The 25,827-nt window shown below is 41.2% G+C and overlaps 1 protein-coding gene across 5 annotated transcripts; it reads right to left on the reverse strand.

Annotated features, from left to right (window-relative positions):
* Positions 1–96: 96 nt before the first annotated feature.
* Positions 97–25,827, reverse strand: GSDME (gasdermin E). 5 transcript variants are annotated; one of them, XM_041411587.1, is made up of 13 exons: positions 25,590–25,827; positions 24,016–24,127; positions 23,116–23,216; positions 22,015–22,137; positions 21,519–21,749; positions 20,189–20,381; positions 12,473–12,644; positions 11,355–11,475; positions 6,300–6,488; positions 4,601–4,728; positions 4,297–4,483; positions 2,858–2,931; positions 97–1,742 (listed from the first exon to the last, which is right to left on the reverse strand). In XM_041411587.1, exons 5-13 carry the CDS (start codon positions 21,727–21,729, stop codon positions 1,512–1,514), a joined length of 1,506 nt encoding a protein of 501 aa, XP_041267521.1. In that variant the 5' UTR covers positions 21,730–21,749; positions 22,015–22,137; positions 23,116–23,216; positions 24,016–24,127; positions 25,590–25,827; the 3' UTR covers positions 97–1,511. The 5 variants fall into 5 exon arrangements, with proteins under 5 accessions (XP_041267521.1, XP_041267518.1, XP_041267520.1 ...); XM_041411584.1 differs by having other exon boundaries at positions 4,601–4,767; XM_041411586.1 differs by lacking the exon at positions 22,015–22,137 and having other exon boundaries at positions 4,601–4,767.

Raw genomic sequence — 25,827 nt, forward strand, 5'->3', positions numbered from 1 at the left:
AAGCTTGAAAAAGCATTTTCCGTGTCAGGCCAGCCTGGAGTCACTTGTTTGTCAAAGATGTAGTCCCCAAAAGAAAAACAATGGAAATTACATGTGTAAGTTATTCTATTGTTTTGACACAGCATTTAATAGGAAGTTTTTGTAAATTCATTACAGAGGCAACTTTTTGTAGTGATAGGCAAAAGACAACTGTCCCACTCACACACTGCTTCCAGAAGCAGAGTTCCATGCTTCCAGCTCCTAAAGGATGCTTTCTTTCTACACCAGCACAAAGTTCAGGCAACACCATCAGCTTCACGGAACAGATGAGATGCAGAAACGCCCACGTCCCAGCGTGCAGAGCTATCCTGAGCTCTCAGGGACTGGAAAGGCACCGTGGTGCTTTTCTGCATAGTCCATGTCCTCAAGGAAAGCTGAACTGACGTGACTTTTTAAAAGCTTCTTAGACAATCTGCTCAAGGCCGTGTGGGAATAGAGCAGGAAATGGAGCAGAACTCCTACCCACCAGCCACGCTGCAGGGCCTGGTTACTGGTCACCCCCACACAGGTGCCTGCTTCTTTGTCTCTCAGCCATCTCATGATCTCATCTGTAAGCACTGATACTCCACCTACTTGGAACATCTTCCCAAGCCCACATTTACAGTGATCTATGCTGCATTTCTGTTCCATCCATGATTATAAAAAATTATGATGAAAAAACAAAAATAGTTCAAGCACACAGTGCTTTACTAATACTTTCCTGTTAGTCAAAGAAACAAGCAAAATATGTGCACTGGAAATGTCATATGGGTAAAATGATCATTTCTATAGTGTGCAGCAGGGACCCTTCATGTGCACACACCAGAAGGCATTGCCACGCCAAAGTTCAGAATGCAGTTTAAACAGCTGAAACTTGCTAACATGAGTAAAAACATACCAGAAAACAGAAATGCTGTACAGAGGTATAAATCCCTGAAGTGGGTCTGGGTGGTTGAAAAAGAGACTTTGCTATTTCCTGCAGTGTGCAGCTCATATCCATTAAAGTCAAACAATAATTAATAAGAGAATCTAATCGAGTACCTTTTTGAGAGCCCTCCATTGCACTTGCTCCAGAGTGAAGGCATTCTGCACACCCAGGCTTAAGTAGAAAAACAGTTGCTGCATTGCAGAACCCTGGGTTTCCAGGGCCTGCCTGTTTGCTTGCTTACAAAAAGCAGTTTGTACTTTGCTGCCTTCTCCCATGCATATTAATGCAAGCAATCTGGCTTTCACTGCCCTGCAGATCTGACACCTACCAGAGCAGCTATGTTCAGTTTCTCTCCCATGGCTCTCTTTTTTAATTTCTCCCCTTCATCCCTTATTTATGTATTTTCCACTGAAACTGCAGAGTCCCCTGGTCGCCCTAATTCCTGGCTGTGCCGCCCTAAGTACCAACAGAACAGCTCTACTGCTGATCCCAAACACACCAAAATTACAGACAGCTACAGAAGAAGCAACAGGCTACAGCAAAAACTGGATACTCAGTATAGCTCCTATACATTCCCACCTAAAGCATGAAATCCATACAGTGCAACATAAAGAACAAGTGGGAAGAATCTCGGTTCTTTCATAGTTACAGCCTTTACAGAAGACTCTGTCATTTCCAGATTAATGTTTGATGAAGCAAACAGCCTCTGCACGACCTCAAATCTTCCTCTGTCGGTGAGAGTGGCCACCGAAGGACTGCTCAGCGCCACAGTGCCATCGGCTGAAGCGACGTCAGGCTGCATTCATGAGACAGAGCAAAAGACAGAGACATTAAAACATTTTCCAGGCACTGCTGTTCCTGCCATTGCAGAGCTCAGTTTCATATAAAACCACCAGAGAGCTGACAAGACAGCAGCAAAAGGTCACGATTCCCTTTACTATTAGCACTGACAAGTACAAGGTACTGATCCAGAACCAAAGCTCCATGGCACGCTCTAAGGGGAAACATCTCTCCTACTGTGTCATTCCCTGAGTTCAGCTTCTCCCACTGCACATCACACTTACCTATCACTCTGAGCAGAACTCACCTTGCTCCTACATATTTAAAGGATTTTACTATTGTTTTTTTAAGTGACTTAAAAAAGCCTAGAAAAATCACAGAATCATAGGTTGTTTGGTTGGAAGGGACCTTAAAACATCATTCAGTTCCAATCCCCCTGCTACAGGTAAGGACACTTTTCACTAGACCAGGTTATTCAAAGCCCCATCCAGCTTGGCCTTGAACGCTTCCAGCCTGGAGCATCCACAACTTCTCTGGGCAACCTGTTACAGTGCCTCACTATTTTCATAGTAAAGAGTTTCTTCCCATCTAAACCTACCCTCCTTCTACAATTAGGTCACCCTGAAGCATTCTCTTCTCCAGGCTAAACAAATCCAATTCTCTTGTTCTTTCCTCACAGGAGAGGTGCTCCATTACTCTAATGCCATGCACCATTCCTTCAGCAGTTTCAATAAATGGCCTCAGAGTTTTGAGACTTCAGGGTTTGCCAAGGCTCAAGCACTGTTGCTGTCAAAGCGAAATTTGTTTCCCAAGGAGAGGTGATTACTGTTACTGAGACTTTAAAACAGTGAGACTATTAGAAAAATAAAACCAGAGCTTAAGTCACAATTTTCTTTTGCTCCCAAGCTGTGAAATCTCCCAAATACAGCAATGTTCAGAAGTTAGGTATCCATGCGCAGTAAATTATGTGCTGCATTTGCCATGTCAGATTCTGAACTTGGCTAAGCGCTGCCTACAGCTGAAATTCCCACTGGAGCTAGACATCTCCTCCTTTATTGGGGAGAAATATGGCTGAGGACACAGCCACTGCTGCTGCTGTGCCCACAAGCACATCTCATCTCCATTACTCACCAAAAAACACAAGGCTGGAACAACGTGAAGATCACAGCAGGCACGCAGCAGGACAAGGGTGTCATCAGGCAGCTCTGTGGAGGACACAGTCACAGGCAAAGGTCATTTCCAGTGAACCCTGCACCAGGCTGGCTGCTGGAACAGGAGCTTTATCAGGGAGCTAACAAGGTCCTCCTCAGCTGGATGTTTGGAAGAGGCTGATCCAGCCCCTTCCTGTGTGCAGAATAGAGTGGGATGGGCAGAGGGTCTGACTATCTCTATCCATGAGAAAAGGCATTTGTAGAAAAGGGGTTTTCCTCCCCATCGCCTTGCCTCGTCCCTAACTATCTCCTCAGTGTTTAACTTCGAGTCTGGAGGCTGGATGAAGGACTTAGGCCTTGAATCAACCAAGAACCTGTGCTCTCAAAATCCATACATGATGCTAACTTCTGCAAAGCACAATTTGAGAGGAATGGCCTAGCTGAGATTGCCTCGATGCTGGGAGATGGCCTAAATGAGCCCTGTCGTGCCCTTCAACTCTAACAAAAAGGCTGTAATTCCTACCACAAGCAACAAGCATAAAACAGCTTTTGAATCTAGATCCAGCTACACTTATGTCTGGACTTTAGCAGCAGACATTATGTCCAAAGTCAGGTAATAATGCAACACGCTCAATTAACTGTGCCCTGCTGCTAATGACATCTGACAATTGATACCACATCAGCAGGTTTCTGTTTTCTATTTCTTTTCTCTCTCCACAAATGAGTTAAGCTCTCCCACCTGGGTCCTGTGCATATATGGATGCACACTGACATTCTGCTGCATGGTGCCACAATTTACACTGGACTTCCCTTCATTATCTTAATGTCAGGGAATTCTTGATATACAAGACAGAAGAGAAAAATCCAGGGAAGTCTGTCTTGGACTTTGCAGGTAGCTTATAATTAACACTGTGGTGCCAACTAGATTGTGAGGATGGCATCTGTTTGACATTTATGTTTAATCTCCTGTTTCAGCAGCTGCAACACAGCCCTCTAATTGCAGTGTCTCTGTGTTAAACTCATTTTTCCTAAATTTAGTTTGCACTTGAACAATATACACTGTTACACAGGAGACAACACCTAATTTGTAATTCTCGGCATTTAGGCGGGAAGGACTCTGGCATGCAGCAAGTACAGAGATTAGCTTGCCAAACTGCAAATGCTCACACTCAGCAGAAGCAAAGTTGAGCAGTCTTGAGGGAATGTGTAATTTACACACAAAATCTGTCAGTGATTGAGGGCTGAATTTAATTCACAGCCAGGAATACTAAGCATAGTATACCAAACTCATAAAAAGGGAACAGAAAAATTTATGTTCATGCAGCTCACCAACTGCTCAAAGAAAGCCATAAAAGCTTTAACATGGAGGGAGCTTCTAAAAGGAAAATAAAAATTTTAAAAGGGCTTTTCACAACATACCAGATATAGCACTGATAAGAAGGTGAGCAGCTGAGAAAAGTTCTTCATCCTGAGGCTGGTATTTCTGCAACAATAGCTCACTCTTCAAACTGCACCCTAAGAGCTGCAAGAAGTCACGGAGGTCTCTTTGTTGTTCAGGTTTTAACTCCTCCAGATCTGGCTTGTCTCCTGTGCAGATATCATCGAACTGAAAGCAAAAGAAATAAGCAAAACTTCTTGAAAAGAGAAAAATTCAAACAAAAGAGAATGCTAGTACTACTCTGAAATTACTTTTAGGAAGCAATTCAAAGGTTCTTCATCTTACCATGTCCCCCAGGGCAGTCACCATTTCTTCGTGGAGCAAGAGCTCACAGAGGGTTTTATATAAAGCTCTCTGCTTGTCTTCGGCAAGCTTCATAAAGGGCTGGAACTGGGTCTTCAACCGGGACAGATCTTTCCCAAGAAAGCAGTGGAAAATAAAACTAAGTATTCCTACAGAAATGCCAGTAAAAACAGATAACATTTTGCTGTGTGTTTCACAAGCTCATTTATCACCACACCTTGACTGACATCCTTGACATTCTGATTTCTGACAGCACAAGTTATTATGCAAGGTTTGAACAGATCTGATTTTATTTCCTAAGAAGCCAATGAAACCTCAATGCAAACATTAAGAAAGAAGAACAGCTACCAAGAATCAACATTTTGGTGTACAGTATTTTTAATACTTTGAAATTCAGTACTTTAATGTTAACAAGCTAACTACATGAAGAGTACTCATTAAGTACAGGGAGTGCTCTGCATTCTTTTCTCACAATTCAACTATGATACTGAAATTAAATCTTCTGTGACATAAAATTACCATGTTGCTAAAAAAAAAAAATGAAGCTTTCAAATCAATAATGCCAACTGGAAGGTTGGAAGGGGATTTTTTTCCACATTCCAAAAATGTGGGCATACAAGTGTTCTCAAATTTGTTTAAAATAAATTTTCCTTCATGTCACTCCAGTCAAGAAACATGCTCTGTTTAAAGACATCCTTTATAACTAAAAAATTACTTCACTGGGGAAAAAAAAAAGCCCAGCCACAGGCAGGTATTTTGTTTATCTGATGCAATGATATGAATTTGTCTATACAAATAACAGAAAATGAACTGTGCTTCCAAATTCTTTGGTAAAAACAATTTTTTTTAGCTTTTTAATTTTCCAAGAGACAGTGGAGGTTAAATTATTTAAAGAAATCTCTGAACCTTTTAAGCAAGAAAAACAAATAGGCATGTCAAACTAAAACAAAAATAGAACAGTGGCATACCATTCTTTCACAAGTGTTTTCTACATACTGTTTATTAATCAAGGGGGAAGCTTAGAGCCAAGAGGGTGATATTCATCAGGAGAACCAGCTGTAAGAACTCCACCAAGAACTGAGAAAAAGCACAGTGTGTTCTGAGACCTTGACTGGTTTTCCCTTTTTTCATTCCACCAGTAAAATTCCCGCCTCTTCTTCCCACATTCCAACAGTAAGAACTTGTACCTGGGCCATTATACCAATCTGCAAATCTCCATTTAAACCACATTTTGATTTTCTCAGTTACAAAGCTTCTCAGAAAATAATGAGGCTAAGTGAAGGCAAGGCAGATGTCTATTTCTGAGACTTAACCTGTAACTGAGCTTTACTGAGAGTATTTTTCAAATAATGAGAAACTATTTTCAGTGACCCTTTCTGAATGAAAGCATGTATCATCACTACTCTTGCAGAGGTTATCTGGAATGTAAAAGAGCCATCTGACTTTGTAAGATGGTATTTATGACAGATGAATTCAGAATTTTCACTGAAAGAGTCCACTGCATACACTTACTGCAAACTGATTTCTTATATTATTCCACTGCATTTCCCCAAGAGTTCTTGATAAGAGCTATTAAAATGAACTAACAAGATTTCTTACTTACTATTGTACCAGATTATTTCTGCCTATCAGGTTATTTAATGCACTGTAATATAATCATGCAAAGCATTTCTGGTAATACCTTGTTTCAATATACTTATAGAAGCATCACTGGGAACGAGGTTTTTAGCCCCAGAGTACATCTCATTATCAACAGCATCTGGCTGATAGAGGAACGAAGCATCTCTGAATTGAACTGAATGGGGATAAGCTGAGCCTTCTGTACTTTCTTTTTCAAAACCTCCTTGCTGTTCATCTAGCAGACAGAACTCTGTAATTAGAAATTCAATCAAAAACAATAATTAATAAAATACACTAGCAATTACTGAATGAGATGATAGCTTGTATTTCCCAGTGCTCTCGCATGTCATTTCTCCATGTCTTGTCTCTTCCAGATGGAGAGAATGCCAGCGGTTGCTGTGCACGTGAATTATTGAGCATTCCTGCAGCCCTGATGTTTGGTACAGTGTGTACAGACAAGACCTGTGGTGCAGCTGCCTCCTAGAGAACATGACACCAGCTCCTGTGAACTAAATTAATGTAGACAGAAAATAACATGAAAACTTCCCGCTGACACTGTAAACCAGAATGCTGCAGACAGGAGATGCAGGTAGGAATTCTTGATGTTTTCACAGAATCAGCTGAGTTGGAAAGGGGCCTCAAGGATCATCACGTCCAACTCCTGGCCCCCCACAGCATCATCCCCAAGAATCACCATGTGCCTGAGAGTGTTGTCCAAATGCTTTTCGAACTCTGTCAGTGTTTGTGCTGAGTTCAAACCTGAGAGTGCCTGAGAGTGTTGTCCAAATGCTTCTCGAACTCTGTTTGTGCTGTGACCACTTCCCTGGGGAGCCCATTCCAGTGCCCAAACACCCTCTGGGTGAAGAACCTTTCCCTGATATCCAACCTAAACCTCCCCTGACACAACTTTGGCCATTCCTTGTTGCTGGTCACCACAGAGAAGAGATCAGCATCTGCCCTCCTCTTCCCTCACAAGGAAGTTGTAATTGCACTGAGGTTTCCCCTCAGTCTCCTCTTCTCCAGGCTGATCAGCCCAAGTGCCCTCAGCTGCTCCTCAGCTTCCCCACAAGGCCCTGCACCATCTTCACAGCCCTCCTCTGCCTCTCTAACAGTTCAATGTCTTTCTTACATTGTGGCACCCAAAACTGCCCCCAGCACTCAAGGTGAGGCTGCCCCAGCTCAGAGCAGGACAATCCCCTCCATTGCCCGGCTGGGGATGCTGTGCCTGATGTACCCCAGGACAGGGTTGGCCCTCCTGACTGCCAGGGCACTGCTGAGTCAGATCCACCTTGCCATCAACCAGGACACCCAGGTCCCTTTCCACGGCACTGCTCTCCAGCCTCTCATTCCCCAGTCTGTATTTTTTCTACCCTCTAGGAGATGTGCTGTAATGCAGGCAATGGGATCCACTCATGAAGGAGACACATAAAAGTACTCTCTGAGATTTGTAAGAACTCTTGAGAGTCCTTCACAGAGCTTCTGTTGGTCATGGCACTGACAGACTCCACTTTCTCAGCCAAACCACAGGTCCATTCTCAAGTCCTCTAGGTAAGTGGACAACAGACTTCTGAGAGTCTCTAAAGGACATCACCCAGGGATGTTTCCTAACAGAATCACTCTGCAATACCTGTCTCTCCTCAGTAACATCACAGAGGAAATAACATGCCCTGGCTGGATTACCCTTTCTGCCTCGTCTTTGTGACAAGCACTGGCCAAACTCACCCAAACAGGACTGTTCTTGTCCTGCCATCCCAGTGCCCCAGCCTGATGAAGTTAAGGCTTCCTGGAAGGTATAGGGAGCCTTTGTAAGAGTTATGCTGAGAAATCTGGAGTATCAAATTCTGTGCTTATCTGTCCAACACTGTGCCCTAAAGATGCAGAATACAGTCAAAGCCCAATGAAGACTCTGATAATCTTTTATTGGCTCAAATGCAAGATTTGGATGTGTACCCATGGCACTCCACAGTGGGTCTGAGGAGAACACAGGCAGGCTAGCAAGAGAAACTCAATTTTAAAAGTAATACCTGACAGCAAAGGGGAAAAAAGGTAACTAATCAAGCACAGTGCTCAGATGTACCAGGAACAAAGCCTAAATATAACCTTTCTGCAGTTGTAAGAGTCTGTCTTACTAAATTAAGGACATTCAAAGCAGATGAGAAAGCATGCAGAGCACTCCATCAGCAAAAAGCTTTTTCAAAGGGAAAGCACACAAAAAAATCCCTGCCATGGAGAAAGAAAGATGACAGACCTTTATGCTTGCATAACTCTTCACGGAGAAGAAGGAGCTACACAGGAGCAGAAAGCGATTAACACAAGCTAAGAACTTCTCAAAGCAACGAGGCTTTGGACAGCAGCTGAGGCACCACAAAGGCCAACACACTCATGTTACTGTCATTGAAAGTAACAAGGCTTTCACATGAACCTTGAGGAGGAAAACTGTGCTAATACACTGCCTCCCCTCCTGAGGCAAAATGATGCTAATGAGAGCAATAGAACTTTTCAGATGATGTTGTTTAATCTTGCAATAGGACTCAATTCACAGGAAAACACAGGACTCAAAATTCTGTACAATGAGGACTGTTAATAAATTCTGTATTGAATTATATTACATTCATCAATGACAAACTTCCAACAGTGCAGTTACAGCTTGTTAGTTACTCAGAAATGTCAACAAATATTCAAGAAAACTAGAGATGATCAATGAAAACAATCAAAGAGACTCCTTTATGTGGAAAAGTGGATATATTGGGACTGCTTAATTTAAGAAAAGGCAAACCACACACATATAGCCATGAACAGAACAAAACAAATCAGCTGGGTGCTTTTATAGTCCCTGATTTGTAAAGCAAGAACAAGAGGCATTTCAGCGCAACTTTAGAGACACAAAACTGCAAAGCCTTAAGCAGAAACAGCTTTTACATGGAGTGAAAAATTGGCCTGTAGAAATCAAACAGAATGATTACAGGAAAGCACAACAGTAAATGGATCAGAAAAGCTTTAGATCCTTCTTCTTTTTTTAAAAAAAAATTATTTTATTTATTTATACAAATATCCAAATATGTCCGGACGCATTAATCAGAACATTTAAAAGAAATATATACCATTCTTCCTAACAGAATAACTTGGGTACTGGCAGTGGAAAAGAAAAAGAAACAATAAAAAGCTTACATGCATCTTACTCATAATTATCTGTGAAGAGAATCCCATTAGGTTACACCTGCTATTGGCCACTTTCAGTCTCACAAGAAAGGACTATATTAGTGCTTGGATTTAACTTCAAAGGCTATTTCTATTTCCATAAACAGACACTGATTCCTGCTGCCCAGACATTAACAAGTTGAAGTTTAGGCTCCACCATACTTACTCTCGCTGGCAAAGCCCTAGTTTTGTTGTCACTTCCTTCCCTTTACCTTCTCAAAGACAGGAAAGGGAAAATAGCACACATTAAAAAAGAAACGAGGCAGGACATAGATTGTTTAAGATAAAACATGAAACAAACTGTGCTGGTTTTGAAGCTTAAAAGACAATAATATTAAATATGAAAAAAAGTGGAAAAAGAAGCAGAAGTGGAAAAAAAACAGAGAAATACAGATCATTAACAAGACCCATGTATTCTTAGCTAGCAGGACATCATAATTTCATGTAGAAATCTCTAAGTAGGCTATCAGTTATATACCTATGTAGCCAGACAGCCTTAATTGCATCTCATTACTCTGAATAACAGTTCTATTATAACCACGACGTCAACATCCTTCTCTACTATCTCTGTGTTCAGTCTACATCAGAGCAATTCCACTTTTCAGAAACTTTTTACAGGTTACATAATATTTATTTATATTCCTGAGCCTACAGGCTTTCTTAATATCACAAGTATGATGGAGAGTTAATTTTCTGCATTTCTCCTCCAAGTGAAGTACATCCTGGATTCAAATCTCAACTCTACTCCAATTATTTCTTCAATGTATCTCCTGTTTCTCTCCACATCAGTCCTTCCCAACTTCCAGCTCTACTATCTGATTTTATTCCTCCTTGCATAACATCCTCTGAAACCTCCTTTAGGTTCGTGAGTTTAAATGAGGATAGGCAAGAAAGAAAAACCCAAGTGATTGTGCAGAGCAGAGATACAACTCCCCCCAAAGCCAATTTCAACATTTTTTTAACCTGAAAAATATTCAACTTGACATAAGTAAAGCATGACCAGACAACACGACAAGGGCATTTCTGCAACCATTCTGAGGGCAATCTTTAAATGAAAGAATAAGCTAGAAAAGTTTAAATTCCAGTCCTGAATGTACCATTCTGTTCTCAACATGACTGTTGTCTAAACACTCCTGGTTGATAGCTGATTTACATTCAGGTCACTCTCTGCAACAGGCAAAGGGAATAGCCCAGGCCAAGGGCCAGCTGGATGGAAGCAAAATTGCAGTGAAAGACATGGACGATAAATCCGAGAGGATCAGTAGCTTGCCCTTGCAGTTATTGAAGTTTGCTCCCAAATTTGGTCTAAACCAGAACAGCTGCATACTGGGCTGTACTGACAAGACTGTAGGCTGGTGGATTGATGGAACTGAATTTTCAATTTGGGAAAGTGCATTCAGAGTGTGATGTCCAGTTTTGGACTCTTGAGTGCAAGCCCCACATTCACAAACTGGAGCTATCTAGCAAACAGCAGACATTGAGGAGAATAATTTCACTACCACAGTGATCAAACATGGTAACAGGCTGCCCAGAGTGATGGAATCTCTGTCTCTGAAGAGAAATCAAAACTTTTTAACAGACAAGGATAGGAGCAATCTGATCTAACTGAACTTAGATCCAAGTTCAAAAGTTGGCCGTGCCTCAAGCAGAGGCTCAGCTACATGGTCTCCTGTGGTTCCCTGAAACCTAAGTCATTCTGAGTTTACAGTGCATTCAAACCAGTGAAAAAGCATTACTATATCAAAGTTTTAAAATTACTCAATCTGCATTTCTAGCAGAAACAAATAACTATCACGGCAAAGGACACCATACAACATAATCACCTTCATGCACAGGGAAACACAAAAATCATTGTCTGACAAACAGCTTTGTCCACAGTTAAACTGTGTGCCACAAAAAAAAAAAGATTTTTACTTACCAAACTGGCCATTGTGCTTTATAAACAGTTCAATTACACCGTACGCAATAGTGGTTGCAGGAGGAATTTCAAGGATCACGCTAGAATCCTTCATCAGACTTCCATTCTCACTTACTGAAACCTACAAGACAGATTTATTCACCATTTATCTGATTAAGCTACTGCATAGCTTAAACACATAACTGAGGTGAAAAATACAGAGGGAGATTATGCTTTATTCTTCATAATGTCTCATCAAAGTGTTACACCTTACATCTGGCATCTAAGAAAGGAACTTGATGAAGAATGAGGTAGAAACACAGTGCCAAGAGCAGCTCTCACACTCTTAGCTACCCTGTCCTAGCACAAAGCTGAGCTCCAGGTGTACCTTTTGCCACACATGAAGCCCCATGTCACTAGGAAACGGGAACCCACTCTAGTGTTCTGCCTTGCCCAATTCTACCGTGACATTTCTTTTGCACAGCTGGAGGCTGGTACCAGGAAGGTGGCACTTGCAAAGGGGGTTATTACACTGCAATTCCCGGATTCCTGCAACTGGAGACACACTGCACACAGAAGTGATTACCAGCTTTAAAAAAAAAAAACCCAAACAACTTGCAATGAATGAGCTTGTTTTGACTTTGGTAATTCCTTCTCAATTCACAGGCAATTTTTCAGATAGCTTCATAATGCAGTTAATCTCTACTCCCATGATCGAAAACAAATAGTTTCCCAATAAATATGAAAACTCAGTAGACACTGAAACCATTTGTGATGAAGGATTACTTGGCGTTTCACATAAATGTGATTCAGCAATGCATTTTGCTACTCAATTGCAATTAATTGTTTTAGGTTTGCTTCATGTTCTGCTGTAGGCAGGAATCTAGAGAGAAACGGAATCACAATTTGATAGTATTGATGGAAACTACATTCCAGGCTCATATAAAAATATGGCACCTTTTGCCAGAAAGGCAATGGAAAAAACATTTTACCACACAGAATTTTCACAAACAAGCACTGCAGTTTGTTCGGCACATTAGGAAAGCATGAAAAATACTCGTAAGTCCATTTGGAGAAATCATTTCTTCTCAGATAATGTGCAAACATTCTATTCCTTCCAGATTTTTACTAACTTTTACCTTTATTGTTTTTGCAGAGCATCCCATCACACCACTGACTTTTTCTTCTGTCTGAATATGTTCGGATATTGTACATCTCTGAGTTGTGATTATCTTTTCTCTCAAGATGCACAGCACTTCACGTTTTCTTTCTATTACTTGTTGCAGTAAACTACTGTTTAGATCTATTGTTCTGGAAAAGAAAAATCCTCCATTAACAATACTATAAAGGTGAAAAAACCCAAAAAACCAAAACCAACCACATTTTCTTAATTGCTTGAAGAAGCTTTTATTGCAAAAATTATAATGGTTTCTGTATGTGCAGCCTCCTCTAAATTATGATGCCCTCTTTTGTTATTTTGCAGCAGTAAATATCTGTTTTCAACAGTAAATCCTCACACACATATTGAATTCTTGATACTCTGAGCAAAAATGGAAGTTGTCTGGATACTTTCTAAGCAAATTAAAAAGCAAGAGGGAACCAACTTTAAGTTTCCTGGATAATACAAAACCAACCAGTCAGGCTCTTGGACATTGGACTGAATCCTCCTCCTGTGAGCTTGCACTGACATTGCCATGGCCGTGGCAGGGGGTGCTGGCTGGGGGACACAATGCCAGCAATGCCCCAGTGCCAACCCCCACTGCTTGCTATGGATCTGCTGCAGTGCTCTCCTAAACCCCAAACAGGCTGAGTGGGATCAGCACTGCCTGAGCATTTCAAAGGGCTGAATGAGAAAACAGAAGATTTCATTGATTTTGAGACTGGGGATTACTGAAAAACCCCACCTGCTTCAAAGTCCTGTGTTATTCATTGGTATAGACTCAAAATTTAAAATTGATGACCAGGACTGTGACAGTCAAAAGAAAAACTAACTGTGGGGGGGGAGCTCAAAACTCTAGCCCAGGTACCAACTTAATAAACCATCCCTACTCCACAGCACAATTCAGCATCTGTTTAAATGCTACTGGAAATAATTCTAACATTAGGTTCTTCTTAAAATGAGCAGAAGTCAGAAAGTGAACTCCCAGAAACAATACAGGAGGTTTATTTTCTAAGAAGTTACAAAATCCACTACCTTGTCTTTTGGGGTGTTAACAGACTTTCTGGTAATAGTTAAAGCAATTTCTTGATTGTATTTAATTGATTAAAATGTGTCAGTTGTATTATACTTTTGCAAAATACTCACTGGAGGTCCTCAGATGAGATGTTATATTTTTTATGAACAGGTAATCTAGCAGAACTCTTGGAGGATTAAAGGATTGCTATCCCAGACTCAAATTATTCAGTCTTTTCTCCTCCCTTTGCAAATGGCTATTCATGGAGCTAAATGGCAATTTCCCAAAAATGTGACAGAAAGACATGTCTGACTCCAATTCATTTAAATCTAGATATCTCCACTTTTAATTAAAAAGTTTTAGATTTATTAGATTCTGCAGTTTTGAATTTATGCAGTCTGTTTAAGTCTGAAGTCAGATGGGGTTTTTATTGAATTAAAAATATCCTCAGGCAATTTTTGATCTTTGGAGAGTTACATGCTTATATGAAAGTTCAATCAGTTGGAATGAACTGTCTGAAAACCTTAAAGTTGATTGTTTAGACAAGGGAAAGAAAATACCTCTGAAGCAATGCAGCAGCCCCAAACATTCCTGAGATTATTAATATAACCTTTTTTCATTTGCTGCAAAGTCATGCTTTATGCTTGGAATGCAATGAGCCTTTGGATTAAGCAAAAATTCGAGAAACGTCAAGCAACCACAAACCTCACCATTCTCAGAAGTGTCTGCCAAACCAGAGCCATTAGTTACAGTCTATCAAGCCTATCATATACTTCACAATAATTATTTATGTTTCTAAAGTAGTGTGCTAAGCATCCTGAAAATACAAACGAATGCACTAATTTTAAGCAGTTTTAACATTTGACCTAGGGAGCCACAGGGGAAAAATTACAATGAAGAAGCACAAAAGCAACTTGTAATTTGCTTTTATGTGTATCTTTTGACTGTTTAAGAGGATGACAAACTTGCTGACTATCTCCAAAATTTGCAGGGACAAAAACCCTCAAACAAAGGTAGAAAAACACCTATTAAATAAAGATTTGCTATTTCTAAGTAAGTGTTAATTGAAGAAGTGTACAGAATATGACCTAACCCGATGCAAATGAATTACCAAACAAATTGAAGAGACTTTTCTTCCACCCGCTTCCACAGTATTCTGCCTGAGGCAGGACTGGCTCAGACCCTGTCACACCCCTGGCTTTGAGGTCCAGATGCAGAAGAAGCAGCAGAGTGGCAGAGCAGAAGACGTTAACTTGCAGGGAGAGGCAGTGAATAAATCCTGGAGGCAATGCTGCAGGAGCTGCTGCAGCACTGAGGGCAATGGAGTGACAGTGACACACAGGGGCACAGAGCTACCTGCTGCAGCAGCACACCCCAGGCAGTGCCCAGAGGTGACCTGGGATCCCCTGCACAGAGCTGAATGTGTGCCAGAGACAGCCACTGTCACAGCCCCAAGGTTCAAATGACTTCAGTGGGATGTGTCCCATTGTAAAGCCGTCAGAAATGTTCTCATCTGCCCAGTAAGTTTAGTGAGTTCCAAATTCAGAGCTTTCAAACACATCATCTAGCTCACAGCTACAGAAACCTTTTCTTTGAGGACAGCACAGTTAAGTGCTCTCCTCTAGACTTCTGGCACTGAACTTTCTATCATAAAACGGAACTTTGGGGTTGCATGTAGGGACATCATGAGTTATTAGTGGAGCACAGCCTGCTGAAGGCAAAATATTCTGCTCTCCTCAGCAACTTAAACAGGAGATGACACGAGGTAAGCAAGTATCCAGCTTATCTAAATTATCACTGAAAACAGTCATCAAGAGCAATCTACAACAGGGTTAAAGTTTGATAATCAAAGCAGGGCTTTAAGTATTGCAGGGCAATGGCCACTGAGTCTATGACTGTATTTTTGCAAGAACTGAACTTACTTGCCAGCATAACACTGAATATAAGAAAACATCTGAGTAACACAAGATGGCCAAGTTGAGAATACATGCATGCAAGGCACATAAACTGCATTGCATTTTTTTTATTTTACAGGTCATGTTTCAGAGCTTTAACTTCTGTTCTACAACCATGGCTCTTACCATCTCTTTCACCCTGTACTGTACAAGAGTCCCCACCAATCCTGTGCCATTTGTACTACATCACCATTACTCATCCCACCCCAAGGAGCCCAGCTGAAGCACTAAAAAATAACACTATTGAAAATATAATGAGGTGTTGGTTTGCCAAGTCCCATTATCAACACAGAGAGTACAAGCCTGTATAAATAAAAATTATTTTAAAGATACAAATTATGGGGTTTTGCTTGATTGCCTGTTCTGCTTAAACAACCTTCCTGAGGTCAATGATTTACTATGCTGGAAGCTTTACAGGTCAAACATGTAAATAAAAGAATTTCTTTGAGTTTTGGTCTCACTCCATATTTAACTAGATTGAACACTTGTATTCTCCTACAATGCAAAGACTTCTTTCACCTTCATTCGGAATTTTTCTTCTCACATTAGGAAAGCAGTATAGAGGCACAAAGGCAATTTGCTGCAGACTGGAGTCAGAAAAGAAAAGAGAAAGGTAGAAACCAAATAAAGACAAGAAAAACCAGACAGCACCTGGCAACATAGCAGGCTCTCACAGTTAATGAAGAGAGTAGGAGCCTGCTCTAAACCCCAGTGCTGAGACTGAGGGTCTTTCCTTTAGGCACAGAACTTCACCTAATTTCCCACAAAGGAGAGGCCGTAGGACCATTTTTCCATCAAATCCTGTCTAACCATCTCAGTAAGCCACCCACAAATCCTCAAAGCAAGGTACTTGTCAATTTCCTACAAATACCAAGAAGAATGGGTATTGTTGTGAGTACTCTCTATCCTCACATTGAAATCAGCAGTGTTGCCTGTCTGCAAAAATATTCACTGGCCCAAACTACTTACAAGTAAAAACCCTTTTCAGTCCTGTACTGGGCAATGTCACCTCAATACACCTCCTCTCCCAGCTGCAGAGACACAGGCAGCTCATGCTCACAGCTTCTTCTCCACTTCCTTTATCACGTGCAATAGTTTGATGTCTTCCATACAAATACTGCTTGCTGCAATGAGAGCCTACACCCAGCTTTGTTCCTGCTCTAACAGACATGAGTGTCAGAGAGTAAAATCTCACTCTGCCATTTTCCACCGAGCACAGATGCGTATTTCTTTTGTTAATCCACTTCAAATATAACCTCTCTGACCTACTTCTTACAGAACACAGCATCTGCAATAGTCAGCTTATTGATAGCATTTCACTATTTTCCCTACAGAATAACCTGACACGTACTTCACAGAACATCTTCCCTAAGAATACCAGAGAATTCTCAGACTGCAAGTGACAGTAGTTTCTCTATTTTCTATTTGACATGCTCCTTATTTTTTAAATCACAGGCACACACAATTGATTTTATTCAACCCTGTCTCACAACACTTTGTGACTTCATATTACCTCATGTAGCAGCTTAGGTAGAAAACTGAATGGTTTTCTCATCATGCTCATAAATGCTCAAGGAGTTTTAAATAGTAAATGACAAAATGATCTGAATTTCCACTGTACTCAGATTAAGAATAGACATTTATTTTTGTCTCAGTATGGACAATACCATACAGTTTCACTAATTCAACTGACATATGAAAGTATCTTTGAGCCTGGCCAGAGCATGCTGTGAAAAACACAACTCTTTTCCTAATATGCTAATCACAGAGTTAGGAATCATTCACACAAAATGATGGAAGTATGACAGTCAATTTTTTCTGCAGCTTATGTGAAATGACTGACTGCTATCACTGTCCTCACAGAAGTTCTCATTCAATCACCTTCCATGACTTTTAGTGAAATGGTAAAAAACAAATAAGTAAATTGATTAATATATGAGAAGTACAGAGATTATAATATCCTCATAATCCCGTTTACTGGAGGGAAGGAGACAAAATGGTTGAGGTTGGACAGTCATCTGGTCTAACCTCCCTGCTTTAGCAGGGACACCTAGAGCAATCTGCCTAGGACCGTGTGTCCAAGGTGCAGAACTCCACAGCATCCTCAGGCAACCCGGGCTCAGTGTCACCCTCAGAGACAAAAAGAGTGTCCTGATGTTCAGACAGAGCCTCTGTGTCTCAGATTGTGTCTACTCCTTTCTGCTCTGTCTCTGGACACCACTGAAAGTGGCTCATCCAGCCTATACTTATCAACTTCTCTAAGAGGACCTTATGGCAGACAGTACTGAAAGCTTTAAAATAGAAGATGGAATATAGTATCTTAAATCCATAGCAAACCAAGCGAGCTAGAGGCACAGGACTCTGCCTCAAATCATGTATGTATCAGTATGTTACAGTGCTCTGTGAACTAGCAAGCACCATGCAATACAAAATCAAAAGTAATATAAAGGCAAATATGCCAAATTTGTGTACCGAAAACTATTGTTCAACTTTATTTTAGGTATTGCCTATGATGCTAATTATTGTGCTCTGCATTTACAATGTCACTGCTTCTACAAACCAGAAGCATCTCATCCCACATCCTTCAGCTGTCACCCTTTTTCAGAAAAAGGAGCTAATGAAGCATTTGGAATCTAATTAAAAGATCAGTAGGATTCTCCTTCAGCAGGTTCACCTAAGAATTGACAGGAAACTAATTTCCTGCCACTGAGGACTTTCAGCTTGCTCAACTCTGAAGATTCACATAACTTATTTTAAAAGGCACATCAGGTTTGACTTTTTAGAGTTTACTGTTACTAATCTGCAACTTTGACTTAATCAGCCTAATACAAGAACATTTTAAAAATACAATTTAATTAGGTTATATATGTAGAAATAATAAATGTAGCAATGATTGATCAAACAAGTAAAAGGACCACACGTTGTTAAATGACATGAAGAACAGTTTGCTGACTCACATTTCACAAGGCCTGAAAGGATAAACATGCTCTTTTAAGTACTGTAATGTTTTGCATTCAAAATCACTAACTTGTAGGTATCAGCACTCCTGAATTCCACACAATACTCATGAATGAGATGAAAGGCTGAAGCTTGGACACAATCAATCATAAATCATAGAATATTTATGAACGAGTAAGGAGAATTTCATCTATAAGGCATTGCCAACAACTTCCAGTGAGCCTCTGCATTACACTAGAGAAAAAAAAAATCTGCTATCTTCATCATTTTCAGAGACCTGGCAGAAGGCAGACTGACTCAGTTTCAATTATACACTGTGCATCATAAGCTTTAATAAGCTATGAGTATCTTTTTTACGAACTAAGACCTACTGCCTTGCATAAAGTGGCACACACAACAACTCCAGTTAACAGTCACACATAGATCAGTGTAGAGCTACTGATTTTCAACACTCCAAAGAAGATAATATGTTTTTGAGTATTTGGTTACATAAAGGATTGTAACTCCAAGATGTGCTGATTTGCTGTGGGAGGATTCTTTCTGTGAGCAGAGTAGGTAACTTCAAGTAAAAGCTTACTGATCCTAAATCAAAGTTACTGTAGTTCGTTTCTCCATAGGACTCCACCTAGTGCTAGAAACAAGACTCTAAATCTTGACTGACACTATTTTGTTCATACTAGATGCAGATTGATTTTACAGGCTTGGTACACACATTACCCCAGTATTTTCTGCTTTTAATAAGGCATTTAGTACAAAGAGAGCAAGGTGCCTTATTAGAATAAATTTGTTGACTTGTGAACGCTCACAATAAAAGGAACACCAGCCATTTGTTCCCATGAAAATGGAGTATTGATTATTTCTAGAACATCAGTGTATCTAAAGCAAATTTACATTGGTTCTGACAACTTCTGCACTGATAGCAAAAACCTATCATCTTTATCTTCAGAGCATCAGCAAAAGCTATTTAAATTCATTACAGCCCCTGCCACAGATCTAGAGTACAGCGCTGTCACAAACGAAGCACTCTCATCTCCCATTGAGCCTCGACCTGCAATTGAGAGAGCAGACCCCTGACTTGTCAGCTGGCTGCCAAATAGGCTTTGGTCCATGACACCCCCATTGCAACATTAAATAGATCCCATTTCAGAGTAGGACAGGAAGTTAGGAAGTGCTGCATATAATGGAAAATAAAGAATATGGCTCCCCTCAGTTAACAGAGTGTATAGCAGGAAGCAACAGATCTATATTTTGTTCAGCTAGTAGAACATGCCCTGACTATGCTTGCTCACCTTTGCTATTCCTTTAACTTTGGATAATCCCACTTTCTAGCATGGTCACTCACACACACAAAATTACAAAGCCTGCTTACAACAACATTAGCAGTTCTGAATTCAATTTCCACATTTAATGCCCCAGTAACACAGAGAACTAATTCTTTTTTTTTTCCAGATTGCTACCTCAGTACAGTCCCCCAAAGAAGGGAGGATTTGGCTCTTGTCCCAGGTGGTAATTCATGCAAAAATGTAAAATGAAATAACAGAGATATTTTTAAAACAAGAAAGGGAAAAGTCTGACTAACAAGATTTCAAAATATGGAGAATTCCATTTTTGTATATATGATTTGTCATGAATATGAAAGCTTGCAATAAAAATAATTTCAAACTGTGGCAACACTACAAGATCAACTGGTTGGTGACCACAGCTGGCCCAAGTCTTTTCAGCTCAGTAATCTCTCCTGGCCACTACAACACCCACAGTAGAAACATACCTGTCCTTGACATCTTTCATAAGCTGCTGCAAGTCAACCTCCTGCTTCCTCAGGTTTCCAAATGAGGATTGGTTTTCCACATAACCCTTCCCTCCAGCTCCCAGGCTGAACTTCACAAATGATGTTTCAATACTTCCTTGAACAAAATCTTCAAACTTCCCCATATATTTTGCAAAGTCAGACTCCACAATCACTAGGAAAGCAATAACAATAATTTCTGTGAAGAGAAGTGCTGAAACTGTCCTGAAGTGATTGGAGGAACAGATACTTACAGAAAATATGACAAGTTAGCAAAGGCAAGGAACAGTATGAAGAGGTAAATAATGAAATTTACATCTCTGCAACTCTTGCATCTGCTCTCTTCATGTTTTCATCATCTTTTCTCTACTATCTTTAGTATTCTGCCATTTTAGGAAAACATAAGGTGACTGTAGTGCTGAACTCAGACACTATGAAATATTTATAAAGAATGATTGAAAGTTATTTCAGCTACAAAGAAAACTACAAAGCAGACATGCTTGTACAGTAGTGCTAGTATTTTGGCATTATTTTGACACATCACAGGGCTGTCCCAAAGCTCACTGAAAACCAGTGGAAAAATCTAACTGGTTTAAAACAATTCGGAATTTTATATATCTAAAAAACAGAGAGCTGACTCAGAATCAGCTGTATTTCCAAGCCAGCTACAAATTAACATCTTAGGTTAGGGAGTTATCTATTTTCCTGTGTGGAATTATGACATGTCCAGAAATATGGGATTCCATCTCATTAATCTTAAAACATGGGTGGGACTACTATAGTTGGATGAAGAAAAAAGTACAAGGGTCAACCTTCTTTAACAGTCTATGCAAGACAAACAGAATGGGTGGTAAAACTCACTTGGCCCGGCCTGGAAGCGCTCCCTGGGCTACTAACACCAACAAGACACTGTTTATTCACTGCTTTTGACCTGAAGCACAGTACAGTCTCACACTACTATCACTTACAACCCCCTATAATATTCTAGGGATATTCCTATAGCTGCAAGACAGCTGCTGTTATTAAACAGTAGGACTACACAGCCTGACAACGTTCAGCACTTAATTTAACACTCTACCCGGGCAAAATTTTCTTCTTATTTTAACCAACATTTATTACTACCAGTTTTAGTTACATAAATGGTCAAGTGAGAAAAGATCCATTAATCTCCTTCCCATGGATGGAGGGATTCCTTCAGAGCATTCCTTTGAAAGGAGCCCTCTAATAACATTAATTGAGAATAATAACAAAACAGATTGGGGATTGTACTGTTTTTATCTGCACTGACAGTGCTGCCCAAGTATGGCTTTACCTGGTTTTATTGGTTTGTCTTCAGTAAGCACATCACTCAGGGTGACTGTCAAGAAATGATACTTGGGCTTCTGCCAGCACCAGAATTTCCTCCTCTTCGTAACTAAGCTCAAAAGCTGCAGCTTGTCTGAGGCGTTCAAGTGGGAGACAGGGATCAAGTCACCTCCACTGTCAGTTTCTCTCACAAAATTCTTCGTTGCTTTTGCAAACATCGTGGGGAATCACTTAAAGCCTGAAAGAATGCATGTGTTTTCAGACAACTGCAGTTGGAAAGTATAAATATTTACCCTGTCCTTTTAAGAAGTCCTGCACAGAACTGGTATTAACAAAGGAACACCCATGGTGTTTTCACCCCATCTTCTCCACTCCGAGCTGGGAAGGAGTTCAAATCACTTGTCCCAGCGTAAGTTTTCTCAGTAACTAATAAAAGAATTCTAGTTAAGAGGAACATTCACAGGTTGCTAATCTGTTAGGGAGGAAAAACTTGCACAGCTTACCTGAAATTCTATGAAAAAGCATCTACTACTAATGAGCACCCCGTAGAGACCAGCTGTGATGAGGAGAGCACTGGGGCAATGGCTGAGGATTTCTGCCTCCCCACAGGATCCTTCTTTTATTACCTAACATAAAACTTACTCCACATAAGGCAATTAGGTATTACTCACACGAATTATCTTGATCTTTTTAATGGGGAGTGAACACATGGATAGATAATAACAGCTGTTCTATAAAAAGCACCAAATACATGAGCTGGCATCTTCGTTACTAAATTTTGTTTCTGAACTACAACCCTGGAAAGTTCCAATTAATTTTTTTATTTATGAACTCTTTTTTACCTTCAGTGTTTTCCAATTTTCTATTTTTTTCATTTGCATAACTACAGCTAAATTGAACATACATTATTTGCAACTATTATTTACAACTGTTATTCATATCCCCTACACAACTACATACATTATCTTACTGTTGCTTTGCAATGATTTTAATTAAAAATTACCAACATCTCTTATATAACATGAGGTTTTCCTTATCCCTGGGAATGTATTTTACTGTATTTACAAGGAATGTCTGCCAGTAAGGCAGACTGACTGAAATCACAGAAGAAATGGTAAAAATGACCATTCACAGGTGCTAAACAAATAATTCTAATAAATTAACATTTGATCTTTTTAAAGAATCTTTCTAGTTTTTCAACTCTGTGTTATCTGATAATATCTAATGACAATATCTGATAATATCTAATGATAGCTCCAGAATTAAATCAGGGGTTTTTTTAAATCCATCGGCATTCCTTTAAGTCCCCCAGCTGACACTGACTGGAAAGTTCAACTAAGATCGTAAGATGCCTCAGCTGGGTATTCACACTTCCATGATTAATTACCTGTCTTGCTCCACACAGATCTTAGATTTCTCATTTACAAACACAGACCACAGTAAAACAGGACAAACAGGACTTCAACCAAAAACCGATATTGCAGTGAGCACTCAGGATTATTGACAATGGAAAATGGAAACCCGAATAAGATTATTAGTGCTTGGCCCACAGGCTCTGTATTTTATTACTAGTGAAAAAAGCCTTTTTGCAGATGCAAGCTTACCTGTCATTAGTTTTTCCCAAATCCCATTTCAGATATTCCACACAGTATTTAGCAATTTATGAAGAGGTATTTACTTCCTCATCAATCCTCTATGGATTAGCCTGTGTAACAAATAAAGGGTGTTTTCCAACAACACCTGCACCAAAAGGATTTGAGCAATGTCTAAGTCGCCTAACATTTTACTGAAGAGTCTTCTGGGGCTTTCACTGCAACTGCAGCAAACCCTGCAGCACAACCTCAGCTGTGGGCACTGGGAGTATTTCCAGTGACTTCTTGCTCTCTGACCTTCTCTTAAACTCAACCCAGACTGATTTTTTGCATTCTTATGTGTCTCCTCCTTAATCTCTCTGGATTTAATCTCAGTGAGAACATTTTTAACAGAATAAAGCAGTGCAGATCCACTGCAGCAAAAAAGGGAAAAACCCAAATAAAACTTCAAACCAAAACTAGTTTCTTTTATCCACAGGACTTCTTTTGCAGGTGTCTGTATTTTGCAAACAGCCAGATGACTGATTTGTTATCAGGAAGATAACGAAGGGGACAACCAAGAAAATTCTCACTGCCTGCATTAGTTGCCTTTGCCCAGCATAACCTTACACAAACATTTTTGTACTTTAGATGACAGCTCACCCACCCTGATCCCCTCACTGCACAGCCAGCTCACACAGGCATGGTCTCTGGGAAAAAATGTTAAAAAGGCCACCAATTTCTGAGTTTATCATAAAACTAACTGCAAAACCAGGTCCTAATATTTAGCATTCTTACAAATTCACTAATTCTCCGGTCTGTAAAACTTCCAATTCACAGTGTTTTGCCTTCATTCCCCATCACCACTCTTGACTAGCAAAAGGAACATCCAGGGAAGAGGACAGAGTGCTTCTGAGGACTAGCAAGACTCACCAGGCAGGAGAGATGGGGCAGTTTTCAGCCTCAAAATGATGGCAGTGTCTCCCACACTTTGTTGTGCTGGTAATGTCTTTGCAGGGAGCATATTTTGCCGGTGTAGAAGTACCTGCAAATCAAGAATATTCTATCCCAATTCCTGCTTATTTATCTTTGGATATAGCACCTTTAACACAAATTTTACAATGCCCCCAAATACCTTGCTTCACTACTTCCCAGAACAAAGACAGAGAGCAATTATGCCCCTAGCAAAGATCAGGGGGCTAATACAGCCACAAGGCTCAGCAGCACCCTGAATCAGTGGACAGGGAGTGGTTACAGACCCAGCTTTAAGAAAGCTTTGCCTTGGGAGCTTCTTCCTCTGCAAATTTTAATAGAGCTGTGCTTGGTTTGACAGAAATAGAAAAACAGGTAGGAAATGCCCATCAGAGTGAATTCACTCTTACAGATTGACAGCTAGGCATGAAAGAGAAAAGGAAGGAGGAGTACCTTCCTTGCCTATCAAGAAATTTAAAACTAGCCTGAACCCGGACTACAGGAGGATTATTTAATGGCAAGGATGAGAACAAAAGAAGACAATGAAACTAATTTCACTGTTTACCTAAACAAACAAATCGCATCCCTGCTTCTTTACTTTGTAGCTCCCTAACTCAGTATAGTGGGACATTAAATCCAAAGTGACATTTTATGAGCAACTGGTGTTTGCCTGTGACACTATAAAAGAAACCAAACAGTTGCTTGATATTTCTTACATTCTGTATCTTTCACATAAAATACATTTATTTTTTTTTTAATTCAGCCTAAGATCCAAGTTGTAAGGACATGCAATGCCTGAAAGCCAAACAGAAAGCCTTCTAAAGACTAAAGCCTTAGCGCTGAAACAGCTGTTAGGCATTAACCACGGTGTAGGAGTGGTAATGGCCTTGGAATCCTGAAGGAGTATGAGTCTGTGTCCGAAGGGAACTGGAACATGGAAGTGACGACATGCACATTACATGTTTTATTCAAGAACATTACACTTACTTTCACCTCTTCCCTAGATAATTAACATTAAAAACAAAGAAGCACCCATAAGAGCTAATACACAAAGCCCAGCCGGGCTGCCCACACAATGCAGTACAGGTTTTGAATGCATAATCCCCAAAACCACGTCTGAAAGATTTCAGCCCTGGCTGAGCCCTCTGTTTGCTCCTCGAGGACTCTGCAGCACGTGCCTCCACACACCGGTGCCGCAGCCTCGGGCACCTCGGCGAGATGCGGCGCCTTTCCCCGGCCGTGGGCGCCGTCCCGCGGGCTGCGAGGGCGGAGGGAAGGCCCCGCGCTGCCCCGGCGCTGGGTGCGCGGTCCCGCCCGCCTCTCCGGGAGCGGCTAGGGCAGGGGAGCATCGCCCCGCCGTGCCCCCGCTCAGAGCACCGCACGGGCACCGCGGCCATTCGCTCCCCACGGGGCGGGCAGGACGGCGGGGCGCGGAGGCCGCAGCCGCTGCTGGTGCGCCGCGGCAGGGCGGAGTGGCAGCGGCAGGGGAGGTGGGCCGGGCCGCACCGCCGCCCCGGGCCCGCTCCCGTACTCACGGCATTCCCGGCGCTCCCCTCTGCCGCTACCGGGGATGCGGCGCACTCCGCCCGCGGGGCGTGACGAGTCCGCCGCGCCCCAGGCGAGGGCCCGCGGGCGAAGCTCAGCGAGCAGGTCCCGCAGCAGCGGGGGCTCCGTGCCGGGAGCGGCGCGGCAGGGGCAGCGCAGGCCCCGCCCGGGTGCCCGGGCCGTGCGGGCGGGCGGGATCCGCGCCCGGAGCGCCTCCGCCATGTTGAG

This window comes from Onychostruthus taczanowskii, unplaced genomic scaffold (assembly GCF_017590055.1).
Source record: "Onychostruthus taczanowskii isolate IOZ18803 unplaced genomic scaffold, ASM1759005v1 scaffold36, whole genome shotgun sequence".
NCBI classification, from domain to species: Eukaryota; Metazoa; Chordata; class Aves; order Passeriformes; family Passeridae; genus Onychostruthus; species Onychostruthus taczanowskii.

Excerpts from the sequence above, each read along its gene's own strand:
- GSDME (XM_041411588.1), bottom strand. The coding sequence starts at position 24,106 with ATGCTCCCTGCAAAGACATTACCAGCACAACAAAGTGTGGGAGACACT. Across the intron at positions 4,729-6,299 it reads TATAAGTATATTGAAACAAG|ATCTGTCCCGGTTGAAGACC; the intron begins GTATTACCAGAA and ends TTCTTGGGAAAG. Across the intron at positions 1,743-2,857 it reads TTCCAGCCTTGTGTTTTTTG|CCTGACGTCGCTTCAGCCGA; the intron begins GTGAGTAATGGA and ends TCATGAATGCAG.